Below are 24,195 nucleotides of genomic sequence, written 5' to 3'. Positions count from 1 at the left end.
ACATTTAGGTGTGTGTGCTTGCTTGTAGCCTGTTGTTGTTTTGGTGCTAGGAAATGAACCCAGGACAGGTTAGGTACATGCTCTACCACTGAGTCACACCCCTAGCCTTAGGCATGATTTTTATGGTTTTTAAAACATTTCTTTTGGAAAGAGCTATAAGAAATATACACTAAAGAACTGAAGAGTTAAAATGGGGTCTTCCTAAATCATGGAGTGGGGTAGGGTGAGGGATAGAGGAAGTTTAGGAAAAGCAGGTGAAGGTTGTAATTCTGGAACCAACTCTTCCAAAAATGGCAGTAAGGGCAGCAGTAGCAACAGTTATCCAGGCTCTGATGTAAGTGCCTTGCACTCATGACCTAATTCTTGACAAAATTTTTAATGGTAGATAACCATACATTTGATCTAAGAGAGACAAAAATGTCATTGAAATCAGAGATAAATGCAAAGTTATAAGGTCAGGAGACACAAAGAAGTTCACAGTCCCCAACCCCTTGCTTCTCATGGGTACCAGGAAAAGGACCAAGTGACACCTGCATAAACAGTGGACTACAACATGGCAGAGGACTTTAGAGAACCTAAATACCCCTTTGCTCCTTCTAAATAAGGCAGAAGAACAGTCTACCAATGTGAAAATATGAGAGGTGAGAAATAGGCAAGATCCCTATAATGGTGTTTGACTTAAGTCCTGTCCAAATGAAGAACTATTTTAGTTTTTAAAGCAGGGGAGTGTGACACAATTAGATTTGCCACTGGAGAAATCTCCCTGTGGCAGAGTGGAGAGAATGGAGTGTTGGGGAAGGAAGGAAGCTACAGCAATAAGGCAAGGTAGGGATAGGTAACAGGAGAATTAGAAAGCACAATGATCAAGTTAAGACTGACAAAGTGTTATTACTTACAGTACCATGCAAGGTCTCAGTTTATAGCCTACGTAGGTGCTAGTGAGTTAGACTAACAATTTCATGGGTACTGGCAGAACACATGAAACTCCTGATTTGGAAACAAAGAACAGATTTTTACTCACAGCAGAGCAGTAGCCACAGTGTCAGTATTTGTGTCAGGTCCCCAAGCTCCAGTTCCCACAGGACAATACAAATAGTACTCACAGAGGATTACACTACAAAGGAGGACTCCAGAACTTAGGGAAGCCAAATATTTTTTAACGGGCATTTCTCTTCCATGGCTTTTTACTATACAAACATCCTTGAGAAGACACTCCAGAATCAGTACCTCAGCTCGCAAGATGTGTAGAGCCATGAGAGACCTCTGGAGAACTATCTCCCAACATAGCCACTTGGCCTACAGCAAACTGAAACTCAAAAAACTTAAAATAAAAGATAAGGGAATATAGCTAGAAAGTAACAGAAATGAGATTCAAACTCAGACCTTATGATGCCAAGTCCCACTGCCTTCCACTACTTAAAACCATATTACATAAGACATGGTAACTCCTGATGGGGGGAGAAGGAGGTATAGAAGTGACAATTAGGAAAGGTACTGCAGACTTGCTTGAAGGTTGTCTGACCCAGCTCATCTGAGAAGGAGAAAAGGCACATATCAGGGGCTGGTAACTCTGGCCCAGCTATAAAGATAGTAGAAATTCCCCTTAGGCTATTTGTCTCAAAAATCAAGAGCTATAACAGAACTAGGCTCTTGTAAAGGGAAGAGGGATGTATCTGTAATGTGAGTTCTACTCCCAAGTGTCTTATCTGTCCTTTCCAAATCTCTTCAAAATTTTAGGGTTTCTATGAGAATGCATTAGAATGTTAAATAAAAGCATATTTTAATACTTGGTCTTTATTGCCTAAAATTATTTGCAGGGCTATGCAACAGAAAATAGCTTTGCATATTAAAAACAATTTCTATTAACCTGTGCATTTAAAATAGCTAACACCTCACATATGTAATTACAAGAAAAGGAAAACTACTAAAAATTTTGGTTGGCAGCCTCTTGAGTACACCAAGTTAACTAAATTCAAATTAGTCAAACCTAATTATGGACAGACTATTAATTCACAAACAACCTCATGGTAAATATATATTTTATATATATGTACACACGTAATTTTATGCATCAAGCCCCACCACTATCACCACATTTCAAAAAATGAGAGGAACAGGTGGAAATCATTACACTACCAGAAATATCTGAAGTCCTTCAGCTTAAAAGGATCCCCCACTCTCTCTGCCACTTAAGCCTCTGAGTGACTGCTCTTGCCCCACTCCCAGTGCAGAGTGCACACAGTACTGCCACACTACACAACTCCTGGCAGCATCGCACACATCCCAGGGAGGAGTGCAGTACACAACCTGTTTATCTCTATGTGGTGGCCCTAAGGAATGGGGGGATCACTTTCCCACAGATATCTCCCTATTAAAATCCATGAATTTTTTTAACTCAACCCCTAAATCCTTAGATTCCAACAGTCATTGTGGATCTCACTCAATAGCTACAGGTACCTAATAATTAAGTGAATTAAATATCATTAAATGAATGAAAGTATTACTCAGAATTTGGTTCTCACTAAACGCCAGTAACATTCACCTAGAAAACAAGAGGAGTGAGGAGTGAGGTTTCAACATCTTATTCCCTACAGTTCAGCCATGGTAGTCCTCTTTTCATCTAGAATCTTAATTTCACACCTAATTACTATAAAACATATTACTATGACGGGGAAAGGAGCAAAAACTTACAGTAGAAAATAAGTAAATACACTTTTTTTTAGATGAATTACCAAGAAAACACACACACACACACACACACACACACACGCACAAAACCCTTGTTTTGAACAACTGTTCTTACTTGGCTCTTATCAGTTGTACAACTGTTAATTATAAATGCTTCTTTTTCTAAATTGCCCAAACCAGTTTGGAGATGATCTCAGTGTCATTCTCCAGTATGCTGGTTAACTGCTTGAAAACAACTCATTCCATAAATACCAAAAAAAATTAAAACAAACTTAGAAATTATCTTCCACAGCCCATTTTCCACAGAACATGTTGTTCCTGAGACCTGATCTTCACATCCCTTCTTAGCTCTGCTCCACTGCCTTGTCCTGGCCATTTCCATCTCTCCTATTTCAGGGCCAGATGTCTGACAATGTCTACCTCTTGCCCCTGCCTGGCTATAGTTTATGCTCCTGGGGCTGCCCAGGCTCCTAACATCACGTTTTCTCTTCCCACTGTGACTAATAACACTGACCTCTGCAGCTCTGCACTCTCAAGTGTCATTTTAATCTTGCCTAACTCAGGATTCAACAATTCCTGGTCAAGGTGCCTTGATCTTCCTCAGTTCCCTGGAGACACAATGGCCAGTGGCACAAATGGGAAGTGCCTGAGAAGCCCTCATCAGGTCTAAAAATACTGAAAAGCCCTGAGGAGCCACCTACCATCTACTTCATAACCATGATTTTTGCAGGGGAGGCCCAGGAGATTATTTCCAAAATGGTATGTATTTGAACACATATAACTAGCTATGTACAATCCATATACATAACACACTTATATTTTTTGGAGGGGCGGGGGGTAGGGTGTAATACCAGGGATTGAACCCAGGGCCTCACACAAGCTAGGAAAGCACTCTACACTGAGTCCTGGGTCAGAGACAAAGAACTTTATCTTCGATTGCACAGTAGACAGCATGAGCACTGTTTGCATACATTCCCTTTGCCTTTAAGGGACCAAGAAGGATAGTGTTGAGGGGCCCATATGGAAACTGCACATGCAGCAGGTGTGCATCACAGCTGGGGCAACAATGCTTGGGGATCCTATGGCTTCATAGTAAGCAGTAGGTGAGACTGCTGTTTGTCCTAGAGAGAGTCTTTACATCATCACTGAAGGATGCTCACTGCAAAAAAAAAAAAAAAAAAAAAAAAAAAAAGGCCTACAGAAAGGCATTCATGGAATACCCAGTAAGACATGCAGGAGCATTGGAGACCATGGAGGAGTATCTCTAAGTGTCTATTCCAATACTCAGATGACTATCCCTACGATGTTTATGATCCCAGCAACCCTCCACGTGAACCCTTCATGTCACAGATTATAAAGCAACAGCCGATGCCCCTGCTGGAAAGGGGTTTTGAAGGCCCCCAATTTAACAGTTCACTCCAATGGTAGGGTCAGAGATCCCTTCAAGAATATTCTTCACTCAATACCAGACCCAACCCAGGCTTCTCTCCTCCTTTCTGTTTCACCTTCTCCACCTTTAGAGACTTAGCTATGCTAGAAATGCACCAAAATCAAGAAATAAATGAACAGTAGAATGAAGAGACAGAAACTGGTCCCAATCTGGACAAAACCTTAGTTCCAGAAATCTTCCTCTATATTGTGGAAGGAAGAGATATTACTTATGATAGCTCAGAAAATGAAAAACGATCACACAAAATTCCACTTGGCAAATGTTCGCACTCTGAAAGACATTAACTTCAGAGAGGGAGGCAGCTTTCCTTTTCTATAACACCAATGATTTTTTTCAGTCAGAATTTGACTTCTCAGACAATGAAAAACAATTTAAAATACCAGACTCCTTAAAGTTCAGCAGCTCACGAACACCATTCATTTCAAAGAAAATTATTAGTGTGCAAATATAAATTCAATTAGAGAATTTATAATTATCATCAGAATAAATTATATATTAGTAAATTAAGTAATTTCACAAACATACCTATTTATGCATAACAAAGTTTTTGCAGTGGGGCCCTGATGGATGCTAATTTTGTTCCTAAGAAAATCACTTTAGAAAAACTAACTTCTTTCAATTAGCTATTAGGTACTTAATGTATTTTTAGGTAATTTTCTATAGGTTCTTTTATTGAAACTAAAATGTTCTGAATATACTCCTATTAAAAAACAAATGAACTCAGGTATGTCTGTGGCCTCCAAATGACCCTCTAGGTAAGACGTAAGAAATGCTGGCATTATAATACAGGAACAGAGGGGCTGACAGGGAGCGGACATGGTAGACAGCTGCAGCTAACCATGAGAGGAAATGCAGGTCCCGAAGAGAGGGGAATGTGGCAGCTGCACGGCCACAAAATACTCAGAGCCAGTTGCCAAAGGAAAGGATGGAGATCCGCTCTCCTCCCATGGGTGGAGGATAACAGGAAACAAAGCTTGGAAGCTCTATCACAGAGTGCACTTCCCTACCAAGAAACAGGGAAGCTCCTGGACACAGACTACACCCTTCTCCGATGACAAGGAACCAAAAACCTGCAACTACACTGAGTCGTCCTTATTGGACACTTGGCTGCCAGGTCAACCTCTACTGAGCTCTTTGCCTTCTCAGAGTTGTGTGGACAGCATCACTGCTCTGCCATGATCCTAGCTAGACAGGTTACCCACTTTTTAGCAGTTGAGAGTAGTGAAGTAACTGCTCATGGTCAATAGCTTGCAGATGTCAAGGTCCATGTTAGGACCCAGGCAACCTCACTCATTCACTGCCTCAAAAATGTCAATATTCTCTGCCTCGCCTAGCAGGGGAGATAACAGAAATAAAGAGTAAAGGTCCTTTTGTCATAAATATATATCATCCCGTATTCTCCTGAGCTCATCAGTGCAAAACAAACAACAACATAAATTCCATGGATATCTGCATTCAGGAATAAAAATTCAATTATGACATATGTGAATTTGTAGATTATGTTTATCACCACAGAATTTTCAAATACCTAATAGCTTGTTTAAATGAAGTATGAATGATACTAGAGATGACAAAGAAATTCAAATAATGCCTATGCCCTCAAGCTTAATCTATTCAGTATGCAATTTTATGTGCAAATTAATTGGAAGCCTTTGTGTTTCTGCTAACTTAAAAGCCACATATGGAATCCATATGAGGTGAGGTTTTAGAGTCTGCTCATTCCAAAGCACAAGAGTAATACATAATAAATAACCTGAATGGTTACTTAACATAAGCAAGGTTGATGTTAATCAAAATGATGGAGCCAAAACTGTTTAATAGAACCAAATGGAGTCAAAGTGGGATCCAGCAACGTGGGCAACTGATGGTGCACACACAGCAGAGGCCAAGTGCCCACTGCACCCTACTTCAGCGTGTAAATGGAAAACAGATGCCTCCTCCACTGGCCTCAGCTAAAACTTGACCACGATTAAAATCAGCAAAGAGTCCCACTGTCCCCTCTGTATACTGTCTCTACCAAGTGAGGCAGAGACCACCTGAGGCACCCCAGACACTCAGTTCTCAGGAGAGCAGTTCTCTGCTAAACTAGGGGTTATGCCTGAAATTCTGGTTGGACAAAAAAAAAAAATTAATTAAAAAAACAGATTATACTATTAAAAGGGAAAAAAAGGTTAGTAGTAAAAAGTAGAGGCCATATGTGTATATATATATTTTTTTTTTTTGAGCTACCCCCAGCCCTTTTTTATTTTTTGTTTTGAGACAGGTTCTCACTAAGTTGCATAGACTCTCACTAAATCACTGAGGCTGGCCTTGAGCCTGTGTGATCTCCTGCCTCAGCTTCTAGTTGCTGGGATTACAGGAGTGAACCATCACAACCGGCTAAGGTCTAAAAAAGATTTTTAGTGTCTTTTTCAATATATTAAGTCCTAAGGTTATATAATCAGGTCTGCAAAAAACCAATTAAAGCATAGTTCCAATACTCGGGCCCTGAGAAGACCAGCAAAGAACAATGAATTAAACATTTGCATAGCCATTCCTGTTCGAAAGAATTCCAACCTTCTATTCCCTCTTGAGCAAGTCAGTCTTTTTAAAGAATGAGAAAGATTTAGCTTCCCTAAAAGAAAGACATTCTATCTTCTTAATTCCGAAATTAAAATCACAGAAAGAAGGGGCAGGAAAAGGAAATTCAATAGAAAGGACCCTTAAAATTAAAAACTTCATTTTGAAAGGTTCTCAGCTATAATTAATGATCTGTTAGTTGTCTCAGCTAAGAGTTTATTTTCTAGTCTCCATCTAAGAGCCAAAAATACAATAATAGCTTTGGTTCTGCTTATGTCTTAGCTACTTAACTGATATCTAGCTTTTATTTTTAACTTTAAAAAACTTCATTTAAGAGCTAGGGATATAGATCAGTGATAGAGTGTTTGCAAAGAGTGCATGAGGCCCTGGGTTTCATACTGAGCACCACTAAATAAATAAATATTTTTTAAAGTTTCGTTTAGTTTGTATGTTTATATGTTATAAGGAAACTTTACTCTCACATCATGAATTCAAATGTTTAAGGGTCATATGGTAATTTAGAGTTTCTCTTTCTTTTCTCCAAAGGAAATGCATATCTAGATTAAAAAAAAAAAAAAAAAAGACCCAGGCCGGGCTCAGTGGCACACATGTAATCTCAGTGACTCAGGAGGCTGAGGCAGGAGGATCACGAATTCAAAGCCAGCCTCAACAACTTAGCAAGGCTCTAAAGCAACTTAAAGAGACCCTGTCTCTAAAATAAAATATTAAAAAAGGGCCAGAGATGTGGCTCAGTGGCTGAGAATCCTGGGTTCAATTCCCAGTACCAAAAAAAAAAAAAAAAGACCCAGAGATATAGATCAGTATTTAATAGCCATCAAGGATATATAGTGATAACATATATTTTTAAACCCAAGGATACCTATCAATATTTAAATTGATCATGTGTGTGTGTGTGTGTGTGTGTGTGTGTGTGTGCATCTATTTCCAAAATAGAAAAGATATTTCAGCACTTTTCTGGTGACCCTATCCCTTTACTTCTAAAATACTGACTCTGCATCTTAAAAGAAGGTAAGTAAATCACTATTTTCAAAGTTTGATTCATTCGTTTCAAATCATCATTGGACAGCAATTTTGAAACTCTCAAAACACACAGTGAGAACATAGGGATTATTACATCTTACTGACTCAAAGAAAAAAGGGAAAATGCCACATACAGTTATATCATCTAGATATCTATTCATTCAATTTACTCTTCCAAAAACCAATAGACAAAGCTACCTCAAAGAAACACTATTTTCCTTAGGATTCCAGTTAAGAGATTAAAAATAACATTACTACTGTGCAGGTTTTCTCCATGAGTTGCCGTGTAGGCAGTAGTTGCCCATCATTGGATAAGTAGGGCAGCAACAAGGAAGCACACTCAGGAAGGTCCCAGCTACATTCTTCTGTCTGCAGAAGGTCAAGGCAAAAAACATTTAAAACCAAGAGCCTGGTTCTCAAGTTTTTGTTTCCCGCTTACTTCACATTTGTAACTTCTTCCTTGAAAAGCACAGGGTTTTTCAAATGCCTGCAGGAGATTTATTGATTTTACTTTTTTCCCCTGGTTGTGTGAAATTGATGTTTATTCACAAGGTATTTGCGCTGTGCGTTGAAAACACTTATTCTAAATGTTATCCTGAGACGAGAGTCACCAGGAAAGTCAGAACAATGCTTAAAAGGTAGTGATGTAGCAGCCCATTTTTTCCTTCACAAAGTTAGGGAACTGTGGTTTGCTAAATTCAAATCCTCATAGATGAACTAAAACTGAAACTCTAAAATGTGTTGTTTCTTCATTTTGGGGTGTTTGTTCACTGCTCTCAGAGCATCTGAGGAGGAGTTTCCACTTTTAATACAGTTGAACCAAAACAAATTATTTACTGGGTTTGCAGTGAATTTCTTTTCCTTAAAAAAAAGTTATATTGGAGGCTAGGGAGATAGCTCTGTGTTAGTATCAGTGAGACCCTAGGCTCAATCCCCAGCACTATGTACACCAAAAAAAGCTGTATTAATGTTGCTGTATTGTTTTTTATAATAGAAAGAGATAAGGAAAGTGCCCTATTCTTAAAAACTACATCAAATAAAAGAATTCATTCCAAGGTTAAACACAAGCAACAGTAACTTGCAAGAGAAGGAAGAGGCCCACTGAGATAGAGTTCCTAGGCATTTAAAGTTAACTTCCTGTTAGCCTAAGATAAAATGTCCCAAAGCACTTTGCCTTTTATACCTAAAATTGAACTACTTTCTGGGTCTGGGGTTTCCACCTTTTCGGAAATGGGGGATGTCATTCCTCGACCCACCCCACAGGAACAGAACATAGACAAGGCAAACATTTCAACACATCCCCCAAACAATTTATCTCCAGAGAAGCATGCATCTCACTCATAAATTTCAACTTATAAATGCACGCCTTCTGTGAATTACTTTAACACAGTTTGCCAAAGTAAGATTCCTAGTGACCTGGGGTGCCAGATCAGTATTAAATAACCTTGGATATGAAAGTCATTTCCTTTCGACTATCTTTTAATCCGCTGGTCTAAGGAGAAAGTGTCCATTTGAAGCCAGAATGCCAAGCACTCAGTAAGCTTGTTAACCTCCACTATTACAAAGAAAGCAGGTTCCTGACTTGGCTTGCCAGCAGGCACCCATAGCTACCTAGAAGTTAATAGGTCATATTACTATCACTGTATGGATTTGAATAATGTTGTCTTAAAAGTTTAAATAATATATTTAATATTTTAAAAATGGAGTCTACTTAAAAGAATAAGTTTGAAATGAACTGGATCTTTGTAAATCTAAGTACACTCAATAGACCAGAACCATGGGCATCAGCTGGGTGCCTAGGCCAGCTCCTATTTTGCCAACTGAATCCAAATCTGTATTTTAAACAAGAGTTCCATGCGACTTGTATGCACATTAAAATCTGAGAAACTCTGAGGGGCCACAAAAGTTTATCAAAAACCACAGGGGTGATCGCAAATGACTGCCCTTGGGGACTCACTGTTTTGGATCATGGGTGGCACTGGATCCTTCAGACATTTGCTGAAATCATCTATCAGAGGCCAGGAGGACAAGGAGGTAATTTGGTTTGTGTTTTCCCAAAGGGAAGTGTCAAGAATCTAAACCAGCAGTTAAGGGGGCTTGGGGTAATCTAAAAATTATTATAAATATGCTTCTATAAAATCCTGTGTGTACATACATCATTCCTTCTTTAACAATTTCATCTAACTCTCCCTCCTCTCCCCTCCGAGGCCTGGGGTTTTGAGCACACCTTCTACATGGGAATGAGTGACAAGGCTCTCCACACCTACTAATTTAGCATGCCCTAGTCTTTTATCCCAGAGCTGAGCCCAGTTAGAGGGAAATCTCTGCCCAGAAATAAGACAGCACGCGTCTTCTGTGTCAGATGACAGTACTGGGGCTAAAGAGCACAGCACTCAGTGCATCCCGTTTATGCACCAGGGGAGAGGCCACTCACCAAGTCACTCATTCACCAAAATAAGTGGCTCATTTAGTCAATGACCCAGGTTCAGGCTGGAATCCTAGCCCTGCATCAACTAGAAGAAGAGACAAGGGGAAAACCCAAGCCATCTCTATCTCTGACTTGATTTTCACCTTTATAACCTAAAGAATGTGCCTAAAATACAAAAAATAAACAATGATCAAAATATGCAGGATTTACCCTAAAAAGCTAAAAATATACAGTTACAGTCATACAGGTAGTTCCAGAATATCCAGATTTAACAGATGTTAAAAAAGTGTTTCCATTCCACCCTAGCCCTCCTCAGGTGTTAGGCCTAACACCAGAACTGACAGCTGAAACTGAATTTCACAGTACAAATTCTAATATTGAGATGGTGTGGTTGTACAAAGAAAATGAGGAGTGAATGTTAACTGGGTTAAAAAAAATGAGAAAATTAACAACAAACAATAGCGGTGAATTCATGGTCTGGTCTCCATGATAAGAATTACATGCCATTCACAGATACTGAATAGAACATTGTGAACGTTTGTTAGATCTTTTTCTCCTTTAGTTATTTTGAGAATGCACTTATGTAGGCAGAACATTACAGAGAATGAAAAATATATGTTACAATGAAAGATTATTTTAATAGTTCTGAAGGAAGTTAAGGAAAAACAACCCAAAGATATGGTGGATGTTGAGGAAAATGGAGTAATATTGCTAATACCTTTGGAACATTTTAAGCAGTTTATACATATTAACTGAGATGGATGTTAGGTCTTAATATTGCTATTAATAATATTACTTAGGATGCGGATAGCTTAGTGGCATAGCCCTTGGTTAACATGCATGGGGTCCTGGTTTTTTGATCCCCAGCATCCAAAAATAATATTAATACTTATACTAAACATGCCATTTTGCAGATGAGGAAAAGACTTAACCAGAGTAGGTTAGCAACCTGTCTGAAGCCATGAGTCTGGAAATGGTGCAAGGTAAAAATCCAGACATACTGGAAACCCAGACTCCTTCACAGTAGACTCTTCCATCTGCCTGCCACCAGATCACTAGAAGGCCCGAGCTGTGATGGCTCTCATGTCACTCTTTAATATTGCATCTTATAAAGAAATCTCCTCAAGGTCAATGACCTGAGGCCTTCATCAGTTAAAGGGCTGGGCCACATGGACATAACTATAGCTTAAAACAAGAGAAATAACTTTGGGCAAAAATTGCACCATCCGTGAGCAGAACTACTTACTTGGCAAGAAAAAGTTTAAATGCTGCTTACGGGGGGAAATATTAACATTGGGGGAAATTTTTGTTGGAAGCAAAACATTATACTTTGAGAAATGCTTAAGTCAAGTGTTCCTCCTTTATTAGGACTACTTAATTGAGTACAAAGCATTAAAATAGCCAGCCTGAATATTTATTAGAGCACCAGCTGTTCCCTCCAGATTTTTAGAAATTCAAGCCTTAGTGCCAAGTGTAATTTAGAAAAAGAAATTTCGACAAGTAAAAGAGCCCCATGTCTTATAACACATATCTAAATAGTACATAGCAGCTGGAAGAGGTATAGAACATCACTATGCCTCTTCAATGAGGAAAGCCAAAATATTTTGCCATCCATTTCCGAATACTGTTTTGTTACTAAGGTTGGTGATAATATGTCTTAAAACTATACCTTGTAATTCATAATTAACAATTCTTTATGTACAACTGGATAATATAGGGATAACCACAGGGCACATACACCATGTTGGTTTGGTTTCATTACTGTTGTCCATTTGGTTTGGTTTGGTTTGGTTTTTTAGGAGTGGTGCTAGCCAGCCTCAGTAAAATGTCTCAAACAAAAAATACAGATTTTTCTATTCCAATTTTTGTTTCCTTCAAAGGATCTTCACTGTAGGAATTCATACCTAATTTTTTAAGGGTGGTAGAGGGAAAGAAAATGGAAAGAGAAAGGGAAGGAGAGGGAGAAAAAGAGAAAGAAAATAACAGGGAAACTCATTATGCCTGCCTTGAATGTTGTACACTGAAACTTTCTTTTTAAAGTAAACTGACAAATATCAGTATTTGCTTTACTGGCACCTGTCTTTGTGATAGTGCTGAAAATTTAGATCTGGGAAAAGAACTGTTCCATCCACTGCATTAGAACCGTGTCAACTTATGCAAAAACTTCAGAAAGTCATTCCCATCCCCTGCAGAGAGAATCTAGTCAGAGCTGGAGGTCAGGGAGGAAATCCAGGGAAACTAAGGCTGAAAGGAAAAGCAGCAGGAACAGGGCGGATGATGTTTTGAAGGTAAGATGGTTTGCTGTATTAATAAGTCCAGTATTAGCTAAGCATGGTGGTGCATGCCTAGAATCTCAGCTACTCAGGAAGCTAAGGCAGGAGAATCCCAAGTTCAAGACCAGTCTGAGCAACTTGGCAAGAGCCTGTCTCAAAATAAAAAGGACTGGGGATGTAACCTAGTAATAAAGTCCTTTCCTAGCATGTACTGGACCCTAGATTCCAATTCCCAGCACCACAAATAAATAAATAAATCAAGTCCACAGTGCTGAAGTATGCAGAGCGGGATGATCAGGGCAGAGACAGGAAGTCTTGTTCCTCATTGAGCCTATCAAAGGAATGACTAGTTTCAATTCCTACATGATGCTAATTATTAGTATATTAATTGTAACATAAGAAGTTCTCTTTAAAGAGATGTTTTTCATTTTGATTTTAGGGATTTGGGGTTTAAAAATAAACTGATGCTTTAAGATTAATAAAAAATTCCATCAGGGATTAAATAGGCCACTTTTTTTTTTTTTTTTTTTTTTTCCTGTAAGCAAAGAACAGCAGCTTCATGTTCAGGTAAAATCAGTCACCCTTTTGTCACACTCTACACCACCCATATGTCCCCTCCAGAGAACAATGGAAGGCAGAAGCCACATATTCCCAAGAAAAACAAACCAGAGTTTCTCAACCTTTATGGGGTACCACAATTACCTGCAGGGCTTAGACACATAAAAAAATTTTTAAAACCCTCTAGTTTCACTAATTCCATCCTAGATGAACCACTGAATCTGAAATAGTGGGAAAACTGTATTCTAACCTACTAATATAGCTATAAAAAGAGATAAAACAGCAACTAGTCCTACAGAAGTCACCCCAAGTTAGTGAGAGGGACTTAACATGCATGAAGAGAGATAAAAACCCACATAAGGAGTAAATTTTTTTTAAAATACACCTTAGCCATCAAGATTGAAAAATATCTAAAGGCTAGATGATTTTCTTTCTTCCTTCCTTCCTTTTCTTTTTAAATTTAAGAAGGAACCTTTTGCTATGCTTTGAAAATGTTTCCTAAAGTTCATGGATTAAAGGTTTGGTCACCAGTCTGTGATTCTACTGGGACGTAGTGAAGACTTTAAGAGGTGGGACTCCTAGGAGGAAGTTAGGTCATGGGGGGTGGGGGAGGATGTACCCCTGAAGGGGATATTGGGACTCTAGTCACTTTCCCTCTCTTTTTACTTCCTGACCACCATGAGGTGAATAGTACTTCTCTGCTGCGTACTCCCACAATGACGTATTGTGCTACCACAGACCCAAAGCAACAGGGTTCAATGACCATAGACTGAAACCTCTGAAACTGTAAGCCAAAATAAGCCTTTCCTATTTAAAGTTAATTACCTCAGGTTTTTCATCACAGTCACAGAAAGCTAACTAACACACACTTTTCCCAAGAAAAATCCTTTATGGTATCTCAAAATACCAAAACTAATGGCTAAGCTTCTCCAGAGGAAAGAGGTCAGACATACCTGCTCACCCTTTCCCTGCACACAAAATAAGCCCTCCACACACATATACACACACAAACACACTCTCAAGGAAGCCTAGAGTAGCTGGAAACACATTTTAAAAACCACTGAGCCAAAATAAAACATTTAAATAGGATACATATACAGTATTTGATCTAAATTCAAATTACTAACTGAAGGTTAGAGTTTCTGATTAGCACTTAACCTAGAGGGAAAAACTTAACAGAGGTTCACTTGAAAAAGAAGTGAAGGTTTTATTTCACTAGAAATTCAACCAGGCCAAGTATAGTAGGGCATATCTGTCATCCCAGCTACTTGGGAGGCTAAGGCAGAAAGATCCCAAGTTCAAAGTCAGCCTCACTAACTTAGTGAGATCCTGTCTCAAAATAAAAAATAAAAAGGACTGGAAATAAAGCTCAGTGGTAAAGCACCCCTGAGTTCAATTGCTACTATAAGAAAAAAAGATAGATAGATGACAGAAAGAAGGAAATTCAACCAGAGTCAACAATGTTCTGGCTGCCAGGAAAAGCATGTGCAGTTTAGCCTGGGCTAAGAACTAATATTTGCTGAGAGACTTACCTTTTACAAAGCACTTTTATAAGTATGATCTCATTTAATGCTGGACAATCACTCTGCAGAAAATTATTTTCCCAGTTTTTTAGATGAACATCGAGAGGTGCTCTTTACTCTGAGAGTAACTTACTCAAAGTCAAATCCCACCCACGGCAGAGGCTTCTGCCTCCAGATCCAGCTCTGCCTAGAGAATAAAGGGAGAGTTCAAGAGTAATAGCCCACTGCTCTCTGAATAGTTGGAACAACTCATGAAAAATGCGTTTCATTCTGGTTGCTACATTAATGGAGGTGCATCCAAATGGGACCACAGGCAGAGCTCCATGACCTGGGCAAAGAACAATCTGGAAATGTTATATGAAACATATGGAAAAACTAGATTTTAAAGAAGGAAAACAGAAGGTTTAGGAATGACATAATGATTATTTTTAAAATTGTAAAGTACAATAGGGAAGGGACATAAGATTTTTGGTGAGACCAAGTGATACAAATAAGGGAACGATACAAAGGAAGCCCAGAGCAGCAGATCAGAATAAGAGAGGTGTCCATGCGGTGGGTGGAGGGATTGTGGCATGGAATGTTGGGAGTACTGGCAGGTAAGGTCAACTCTGTGAGGAGGGAAAGTGGCAGTAGCTGAAGCCTGGTAATATATAGGGAGGTTTATCAAATAACTTTATTAAGAATAATGGGAGCCAGGAATCTCACTGCCAACTGCAGCAGTTATAAATATGGAAAGCAAAATAATTAAGACTAAACCCTATGATATCAGATAGGAATTTAAGCTACTACCATGAAATGTTTTTTTTAAATATATATATTTATATATTTAAATATATAGATAGATAGATAGATAGATAAAGAAATAAACACAAATGTAAATATGTGTTAACATTCCACAGTTCTGTCCACTAAGAGAACCAAGAATTACTGACACCCTAATAGCAATGAGCACACCGAGTGACTAAACCTTGGCTTCTAAATACCATTCTCCACTCAAAGGTACCAAAGCTCCTCGAAGAAATGGCCAACAGGAAAGATACAGGTAAATTACAAAATACGCTGGAAACATCTTGTTTTGCCAGAAAGCAAAGAAGTGCTCAAGGACTAATGGGAGTAAAAAGGGTACTGTAGGGACTGGGGTTTAGCTCAGAGGTGAGCACTTGCCTAGCATGTGTGAGGCACTGGGTTTGATCCTCAGAACCACATAAAAATAAATGAATAAAATAAGGTATTATGTCCATCTACAACTAAATATATATATATATATATATATATATATATATATATATATATATATGAGATGGGTACTGTAGCCAACATGAAAGGACTGCCAATGGCTAAGGCTAGGACCAGTTTAAACATCAGAGTAAGTAATAAGAGTAACAGATGAAAACACATGAAAAAAGGAGGCTATAGGGTCTTACTAATAAAAATAAATGAACGGAAAATTTGATAAGAAATGAGCTATTTACATAGTTTCAAAGTAACCTGTTACAAAATATTATAAATTACAAAAGGAACGATATGGTGGAGACGTTTGGTAGATGACACCTTAATCGAGTGACCATCATCAGCAATGGGACTAACAGAAATTTGCCACCTGATGGGATGCAGTGAGAACACAGCATTGCTTCTGTGCTGTTCCTGTCAAAGACATATAGCCCGAATCTAAGCTTGAGGAAATGGCAGACAAACCCAAATCGAAAGACATGCTGCACAATAACTGGCTTATAATCTTCAAGAGTAGCAAGATCATGACAGTGAAGAACTGAAAGGGATTAAAAAGATATAGCTAAATATGATGTGTGGTTCGGTCCTGGATCCCTTAGCTTTAGAAGACATTAGTGGAGTAACTGGGAAACTTAAATGAGGTCTAAAGATTGGATGGTGGTAATATATCAAGTAACTTCCTGGCTTTGACCGTGGTACTGTGGTTATCTAGGAGAATATCCTAGTTTATAGGAAATATACACTGACATGTTTGTGTGAGAGCCATCGTGCTGGCAACTCCATCTCAAATGATTCAGTATGAAAACAAGTTCTTTGTACCACCAGCAGTTTTTCTATAGGTTTGAGATGTGTTTCAAAAAAAAAAAATCAACAATAAGTCAGAATGGAAATTGCAGAGAAACTGATTAGATCTAGTTTGAGGACAGATGAGATACTCTAATGATTAAAGTGATTTAAAATAGATTCATCCTGAGAAGGCTGATAGGATATTGCAGAGGAAAATGCTTCCCTGATTAGGAAGTTAGAGGTGATTCCTATGTACTTTCCAGTGACTCTCTAATTCATTCATGCAGCAAACATGTATTAAATACCTACTGTGGCAGACAGTGTATGACACATGGGGCTTATGTGATGACTGAGAGTCAGTCCCTACCCAGGACCCTTATAATCCAAAGGAGTATGACTCAGAAGTCTGAAGTTAGAAATTTTAAGACAGGGGGCTGGGGAGATAGCTCAGTTGGCAGAGTGTTTGCCTTGCAAGAACAAGGCCCTGGGTTCGATCCCCAGCATCGCAAAAAAAAAAAAAAAAAGAAAGAAATTTTAAGACAGTCAGTTCCCAGTACAAAAAAGAAAGACAGTCACAAGTGTTATGTGTAGAAACATGTGACTCTAGAATATCATCTTTAATACTCCAATTTCATTTATAAATTTTCAATAAACTACATATAATTCATCATTCTATCATATTCTTTAAGAACGTTTTCATCTTAACTTTTTTTGTGTTTGTGGGTGGTATTAATTGTGGATATGCAAAAACTTTATTGCTTTTCAATTATGAACAGATGTAAATGACTTACTTGATGTTTTATTTTAGAATAACAAGCATCTTCTAAAATAAGTTTCAAACTGAGAAGCTGGGGCTATAGCTATGGAGGAAACTTAACACTCCAAAAATGAACCCTGACAGGTTCTTCCACACCACAAAAGTCACCCCACATCACCTCACATCTCTGTGCTCCAATTTTTTTGTCAGTCATAAAGACATCAGAATATGCTTGTAAGACCCTTAGAAGAAAGACATCATAATTGTAAAGCTCTATTAAAAATGCACGTTGCACCAGATGCAGCAGTGCATGTCTATAGTTCCAACTATGTAAGAGGCTGAAGCAGGAGCATCACGTTAGCCCAAGAGTTCAAGACCAGCCTGAGCAACATTGTGAAACCCCATCTCCAAAAAAAGAAATGGGGGTTGGGGAGTAAAGGAAAGAACAGCGCATTGCTTTAACCTTTACCAGGGACTACCTATTATTATGGCTTTTAAGACCAAGGGATCCCTCTAAATGAGCTCACCTTGGCAGTTTTATGGTGGGCAGAAAATATTATTTGGTTTTCCAACTTTGCCCTTTGGTTTCATTTCAACCTTCAAGTACACCATCAAGTGAGAATGCTCCAGCACCTCAGACAGACTGTGTGGTTGGACCAGAACAAGCAAGTCAATGTTCAATTACTTTCCGCACTGAGGTATGCATACCTTTCTTATGCTTTTCCCACATGACACTTCCATAACCATATTTAGCTTTCTTCCTACCATCTCCCTGTAATTCAAAAGGCAATTTAGACTCCCATATGGTTGCCATCGAAGCTAACAGATGTCTAGCAAATTAAAACAAAAATTATGACTTATAAACTGCTGATGTATCATCATTCCAGAACATCTTGCAATTTATAGTGAATCATAAGGCAAGGTTTCCTACTTGATGCCCCCCCAAGGTTCCCTAAATCTCCCTCCTCTCTGAATTTAAGCCCTGCGGAAGCAAATTAGATGCAACATTCTGCCATCAACTCCAGATAAACCACACCACTTGTAACACAATGTAATATTTGAAAGCACACCAAAAAAGAAATTTGGCCTCAAGTATCCAAGGCTGTTCTATCCTTGTACAGCAGAGAACAGAAAAATGACTAGATTCTCGTAAGTTGTTCAACACTTCCACTGATCTATGGGGTCTTTTCTAATAAATCATGATAAAATCTATCCAATCCAATTTCCTCATCCTCTTGGCGGATCTTAAGAGCATCATCATCACCTTGCAGTAATGAGGTCAAAGTACTATGCAAAGACATTCTAGAAGTTCTTTAGGCCAGGATAGAACTAGTATGGTATCCGAACACAATAATGAAATTCACCATTTCTTAAATACTGAGACTTTGTGCTGGGTAGTATATTATTTTAGTGAATCCTTGAAAAACTATGAAGCCATTAGACAATATTATCTTTATAATTAAGAAATTAAGGATCAGTAAAGCAGACTGTATTTTCCAAAGATGGCTACAACTCATATGACTTTCTGCAATGTTACCTTGACACTTCCCCACCAAAAGGAAGAATTTATTTCTTCAATCCCCTGCAACTGAGCAAGCTCCCTAAGTCCTTTAACTAATGGAATAACTGAAAGTGACATTGGGGCAGTTCCAAATACAGTTAAACTGACTGGAGGCTGCTTCTTCTAGTCTTGGAGACAAGAAGAAGCCATCTACAGGTGCTCAGGCTAACAACTCTGGCTGAGCCCTCAGGGAGCACCAATTACCGGTCAGGTAAGAGCACCTGGACAGTACACCTCAGGGAGGCTTCAGACAACTTCAGCCCCAGGTACATTTCACTGCAACTGCACCGGAGACCCCAAGTGAGAACTGTCCAGATGAGCTTGGCCAAATTACAGCCTGTGAGCTATAATAATTAAATATTGAGATTAATGTGCTTGCCCAGAAACAGTTAAGTATCAAAGTCAAGGTCCGAAGCAAAACATCTATCAAAGGTGGATGATAGGATACAGAGATTCAGCCCCCAAAAGAACTGACTTTAAAACAAAACCCCTTTCACCTCCTTCCCCAAAGAGATCTCAGGGTTTTCTGAGAAATGTCATAGTATGGTGACACCCTCAAGAAAATCAATTCCATCTGTCTTGAGTTGTTCCAATATACAATAGGGAAAACAAGGTTTTCCCTACCACCCTGTGAAAACTAATGAGAAAGGAATCTGTACAAGATGTTGACTTTGTTACTCAGAATATCATTACAACTGTTATATAAAAGGATTCAGACAACGTATGAAACTGTAATTCTAATAATAAAAATATATTTAGTGACTCACAGGACTACTTTTGAGATTCACAGTGGGTAAAAGGAAGCATGCATACCATACCAATAACTAAACAGACCACAAAGAAATTAGCAAAAGTATTTTTTTAATTGAAAGGATCTTTGAGGAAGAAATGAAAGTAATAAAACTGGTCTTCAGCCAAGTCTCAGAAAAGAAAAAGTCTATTAACAAGTGTCCTAAGATATGCAATTTGTTATATATTAGTGCCCATCTCTTATATTTTTCTTTGCCCACATATTAGAACTCAACAGACTCATTCTTTGTCATAACTGGAGAGAACTTCAGAACTTAACCAGCCCCTTCATTTTAACAGCTGAGAAACTGAGGTACAGGGTGGTTAACTAACTGCTGATTAGTAAGAGAAGCAAACTGTCAATACTAGTGCCACAACATTTTCCATTTATTTTACCAGATCTGTACCTCTACATGTCTTCAATGTGTTTCAGATTTATTCTAGCATGTCAGTGTGAAAATGAAAGACTAGGAAACCATGCTCTCTGTTAGCAGTCTCTTCTTCATAGTTGTACAGGAGCTGCATTGAGTCAGCTGTTTCTGGCCATCACAAACAGGTTGGTGACTATAAAGATCAGAGCTGAACAACTTTTTAAAACACACTGACTATACTCTAACCCCAGTATTCAGTCACTAACATCTTAGTCTAAATTAATTTAATCAAGTAACATGAATGCCTTCCTGCTGAACAGCACTAAAAAATGAGAAATGTAAATGATTTTGGAACAGTGAGCTGGACAGGTAAAGTTTGAGGGGACAGATGAGAAAAAAGCTTAAGGCACAGAGAGGAGGGGGAGGGCATGTAGGCAGCAGGGAAGGGGAGGGCCCTCCTAAATAGGCACCTACTTAACAATTCTGCCTGGGGCTGCTGGTTTAGAAACAGCCTCAGCCTGCTTCCAGGCTTCCCACAGAACTCCCTCCCACCTACATGAAGACCTTCAAATCAGACAAGATGTGGCTCCATTCTGCAACTCTACATGCAAGCATTCGGTAATTCTTTGAAGCTCTGCACAATTCTAGGGGTTTTGCTGCAACATAATCCAGAGAAAGGGCTAAATTTGCCTCTGTGCACTCTACAAAATTATACTAAACGGTCAGAGAAACAGGCCTAAATCCCTTTATTTCCTTTTCACTCCCTGCTATGAAACTGCCCAGAAAGCCCCTGGGTGCTTTTTGTTGCCTGGTAGCTGAAATGTGCAACTTTTGGAAATGTTCAAGCAGAATGGAGAGGCCTGGACTCACTGCCCTTGCAAAGGCCAGCTCAATTCCACAGTCCTGGCCTCTCAAAGTCAAGAAGTTTCAAGTTCCCATAAAATCAAAATAGTTTATTCAGTAATAGGACAATCTACCACTTCTAAACATTTCCAGAAAGGGTTGGGAAGAGAAGCAAAGAAAGAAAATAATTTATTCTCACTATCTTTGCAACCATGTTTAATGGGTGGGGGGGTGGCTTATAGGAACCATGCAGTTAACTAATAAAAAACTGCCCATATATCTATTCACCTTTATCAGCCCTGAGGACAGATGACAAAGTGGTCTTTTCCATTTCCTTTCACAAAACATACATAACCAAAGCAAGACATTCCTACAGAAAATAGAAAATAACCTGGTAAAAATGTGGTAGGGAAAAAAGAATATAAAGAGCTGCATTGACAACTATTCTCATGGATATTTATATTTATAGCAAATAGCCAAATTAAAGGAGATACAAATAAATACACCCTATGTTCTGACTGCTGTGGACTATTATTGATTCAGCAGTTGGATTATTGTTTACCTCACACTGAACAGCAACTTGGAGAACACCCCCGGATGGCCACCATCTTTACTTTTCAAGGGAAGGGGGTTGCACACTGAGGAAGAGGATGGGATGGGATGAGATGAGATGGGGAGGAAAACCCAGCGTTTTCCCCTTGTCCTAGAGAACTCTTTGTCTGGTTGCGGAACACATTTAGGAGATCATGGAACAAAAATCAAAACAAAACAAAAGAGTAGGGTCCCAACCCAATTACAATAGATGCACAACACACTGTAGTCCCAAGCAGAGCATGGTTTGAATCTTGTGTTCAAGCATCTGCTGTCTCGGTTCTCCAGTAAAACACGTCTCACACACCTTCTCCCTCGCATTTCTCCAAGGGTTCCCAAAACCCAACCAGCTCTGTGTCGCTCCTTTAAAAAGGAGGACGTGAGGCACGAGCACACTGAAACATATGTTGATGGTGACTTATTATTATCCTGACAATGATATATACAGAAATAAATCCGTCCACCCCATACACCCACTTGGCCAGTTCATTATGCAAAGGGAGCGCTTTCCAGCTGAAAGGGGTAAAAGCATGCAGGAAGCGTTATTTACGTTCACATTACAGAACCATATACCACAGCATCTGCATCCTACACAAAGCCCGAGATGGTGCAAAGAGATACACGCTGAGCACGGCACAGACCAGCCGCGGCAACACGGAGCCAAGCCCTCGTCCAATCAGATCCTTGTTAGAAGGTGGACCTCAGGGTCGGCTCTGCCCGATTAGCCTGCCCTATTATGACACCACGCTCTGCCCAACATCCATATCCCACGGGGAGCAAATCTAATTCGTGTGGTTGCTCGTTTCTCAAATTGCCGAGCCCTTTCTTTTATCTGCAACCCTGCTATCGTCCCTTAAAAAGCCACCCCAAGGCCTGGGTGTCCCCTTTCCGGCTCGGTTTTTCTTTTTACCCGTCTCATTCCTAGAAAGGATTTAAATGTTTCTCTCTTCAACGCGCAAGCTGGTAAAAGGGAAGGCAAATGCCTCTCCAGGCTCCTGCAAGCGCCTGAGGGGCTGCGAAAAGTAAAGGCAGCAAACAACGCGGGGGGGAATCATCGCCAATCAATCGGCCACAATAGTTGAGATGCCAGGAGCGCTCCAACTTACCCAGAATATGACATTGAAGCCAAAAATGAAGTATTTGATGCAACAACTGACTTCAGGACCCTTGTAGTGCTTCCCGGACATCCTCTGGGTTCATGAAGACACTTGCCCCGGCAGCCCGAGTTTGGAGTCCCGGAGCACCGTTGCTCGGAGCAGCCCGACGAGGAGCTGAGGCTCGGGGCCGTGGCGCGGGCGGCCCGGGTTCAGCCGCAAGGGGACCGACCGGCGGAAAGCGGCTCCCGCACCTCCAGCCCCTCGCGAGCCGAGGCCGCCGGAGCGGATGGCCGCGAGCGGGCAAGAAGCAGCACGCTGCAAACCCTAGCCTTGCCGAAGCTGGCCCCGAGCACAAAGCGGGTGCCTACGTCCGTGCGCCAGACGGTCCAGCGATCGGTCCCCGGGCTTGGGACAAACGCGGCAGCGGCAGATGCTGGCGGAGACGCAGCTCGCCCGCCTGCTCGCGCGCGCCCTCCCACCCTTCGCTCCGCCCGCTGCTCGCTCCGCCCGCCGGGCCCGCGGCTCCTCCGCCCGCGCCGCCTGCAGCTCCGCCCGCCGCCGAGCCTCCGCGGAGCGCGCGCGCGCACGGGCTGGAGCGCTCCCGAGTGGCAGTGACACCACGTAGCCACCGCCACCGCCTCCCTCTACGACTCTCCACCCCTCCTGCTTTTTCTCCGCGGGTTTGTTAACCAGCCCCGAAACCCTTGCACTGTTGCGGGGTAAATGGGGAGGACTGTAGACAGACGGGAAGGAGAAGGGCGCCCCGGTAACGCGCCGATTGGGAGCAGCGTGGCAGAGTGACGGGGATTGAGGATCTGCAGGTCTCTCTGCCACCAGTAGCAACCCGCAGGTCTGGAGGGACGCGGGAGAGAGGGTCGCTCCGCGGCGAGAGGGCTGGCTGAGTGGAGACCTACGAGTCCCCCTCCCCTGAACAAATCCCCTTTCTGAGCACAACCATACTCAGGCCCTCTTCTCCACCACCGTATTATGTGGCAAAAGAAGAATGCTGTGCCACTAAGCAGAAGAGGAAAGTGGTCGTGGACTTACTTAGCTGAGGGGAACCAAGGGTAGTACGGGTGTTGGGGAAGAGGGAAAGAAGCGGGGCGGAGACGATGCAAAGGAGTCTCCTGAGTCCCTGGTGACCTCCCCACCTGCAGGAGAAATGCGTTTCATCTTAGAAATTAAGAAAGAGGAAGGGGAGATGGCCCCAAGGAGGTCTAACCAAGGTCTGTTTTCAACAACCCAAGCCGGAACAGCAATGCGTGTCTTCGTACCCCGCCTGCAGCAGAATAGTGCCAAAGGAACGTGTCAGGTTCCCAACTCTAGGAAGCAATCCAGAAGGGGTTCCAGGACGGTCCTTTGGGAAATCCGAATTTGGCTTTCAGATCGTGAACCATTAAGCTCTTGATCTTTGGGGAAGGATAGAATGCGAGGCTGAAAATTGTTTTAGAACCCTACCTGAGCGGTGTGTGCCCATTGGCAGCACACGCTTCCCCCTGGAGCACTTTCCTATTTGCCGTCAAGCATGTAGTAGAGTTTCATGGAAAGGGAAGTAAAAATTGCTCAGAACTGTGTGGAAACGTCTATGGAAATTTTCTTAAGATGAGGTCGCAACCTGTGCGACCCCATTATGCGTCCAGGATTCTGCAT

The 24,195-nt window shown here is 40.7% G+C and overlaps 1 protein-coding gene across 1 annotated transcript in view; it reads right to left on the bottom strand.

The window, feature by feature from the left end:
* Positions 1-23,032, bottom strand: part of Tspan5 (tetraspanin 5) — a 162,878-nt gene extending 139,846 nt beyond the window's left edge. Inside the window, exon 1 of the mRNA XM_047566897.1 lies at positions 22,555-23,032. Within this exon, the coding sequence (XP_047422853.1) occupies positions 22,555-22,635 (81 nt within the window). The 5' untranslated portion in view covers positions 22,636-23,032. The remainder of the gene's footprint in view (positions 1-22,554) is intronic.
* Positions 23,033-24,195: the final 1,163 nt, after the last annotated feature.

This window comes from Sciurus carolinensis, chromosome 10 (genome assembly GCF_902686445.1).
Source record: "Sciurus carolinensis chromosome 10, mSciCar1.2, whole genome shotgun sequence".
Classification (NCBI taxonomy): Eukaryota; Metazoa; Chordata; class Mammalia; order Rodentia; family Sciuridae; genus Sciurus; species Sciurus carolinensis.
Note: the sequence above shows the minus strand (reverse complement) of the source record. Positions and strands in the feature narration are given on the sequence as shown.